Source organism: Chrysochloris asiatica, unplaced genomic scaffold, assembly GCF_000296735.1.
Source record: "Chrysochloris asiatica unplaced genomic scaffold, ChrAsi1.0 scaffold00027, whole genome shotgun sequence".
Classification (NCBI taxonomy): Eukaryota; Metazoa; Chordata; class Mammalia; order Afrosoricida; family Chrysochloridae; genus Chrysochloris; species Chrysochloris asiatica.
In genome coordinates, this window is record NW_006408545.1 from 17,381,979 (window position 1) to 17,383,329 (window position 1,351).

Sequence of the window (1,351 nt, forward strand, 5' to 3'; positions counted from 1 at the left end):
AACTCACAGAGCCAGAAGGTTAGAACTTGACCCACTGAAAAGAAGTAACAGGAACAGAAATGCTGGGTGGGTTTGTCCTCATTTCAGATTTACATTCAACTATAACATCAATGTTCTTTCTGTTGAAGAGGTAAACATATGACACCTTTCTAAGCCATTGTTCCTAATTATAGTACCTCTTCTAGAACTAGGGACCCTTTCTTACCCTAAAGGGATCCTTTCAGTATAGTCATGAAGGGAAACCAAAAATCTCCCACCAACAATAACTACTTGCTGTCAGATAAAATAGAAATGAGTTGCCAATGAAACTATCTGAGTCAAATTTACAAAGTTTTTTGTATTTTTTTTTTAAAACAATGGGTCAATTTATAAGGCCATGTAAGAAAAACCTCATCTGTAAAGCAAGTTGTCACCCAACACATTTAATAATTAAATAAGGTTAAATATGACACTGGATCAAAAACGACCCTAGACAGTTAAAGGATTAATCCTATTAATCCCACAATTTAATGAGGCCATCCCATCCACATGTTATGACCTTAGATGTTTCATGAGGATGCCACACTGCACCTATACAAACTTTATCATGAGCTTTAAACCGGCTATAGAGTTTTGTGGTCTTCCAGTCCCAAATGTTTAGTTTTCCATTTCCATCTCCTGAAATCACATAGCTACAACAGGAAGAAAAAAATATATCAAATTATTCAAACACTTTAAACTGGTAAAGTAAGATGAACTGAGAGAGATTTTTCAACTTTTCTACCTTAACATATATATATACAAAAATACATACATATCAATGTGAATATACAGACTTTAGTGACCTTAAAAAGGTAGGACATGAAGAAGTCTATAAATTAAACTTTGACCAAAACCCAAACCTTTCCACTAGCTGCCAGCAGAAGACTGGGCATTCCAAGGGCCACACTGAGTGACTCTCACAATAGGCCTTATGCAGAGTGTCTTTAGACAGTCAAAGAGAACAATGGTGACATATGCTCAGGAGACACACTGTGACTCATTCTACCAAATTCAAAATTCTGTTTTGGCTTCAACCTTTTTTGAATATGTCTAAGGCTGACCCACAGGTAGCACTCCAAGGTCCAATCACTAGGCTAAACATATGGGGTACGAGGGTCTAATGAACTACTTCCACCTATATATTTTAACTACAAATGAGGGGATGGATGTAGTTTCACTCTTAGACTCTGTTGTTGTTGTTGTTGTCAGGTGCCATCGAGTCGAAACTGACTCATAGTGACCCCATGCACAGCAGAACGAAACAATGTCAAATCCTGGGCCAAGCTCACCACCGCTGCCACACTTGACGCCATCAATGATGCCACCTGGC

The 1,351-nt window shown here is 38.0% G+C and overlaps 1 protein-coding gene across 1 annotated transcript in view; it reads right to left on the reverse strand.

Moving 5' to 3' along the window:
- Positions 1–294: 294 nt before the first annotated feature.
- The window catches only part of CDC40 (cell division cycle 40), a 59,418-nt gene continuing 58,361 nt past the window's right edge, over positions 295–1,351 (reverse strand). The window contains exon 15 of the mRNA XM_006839934.1: positions 295–671. Coding sequence (XP_006839997.1) covers positions 494–671 — 178 coding nt within the window. The 3' untranslated portion in view covers positions 295–493. The remainder of the gene's footprint in view (positions 672–1,351) is intronic.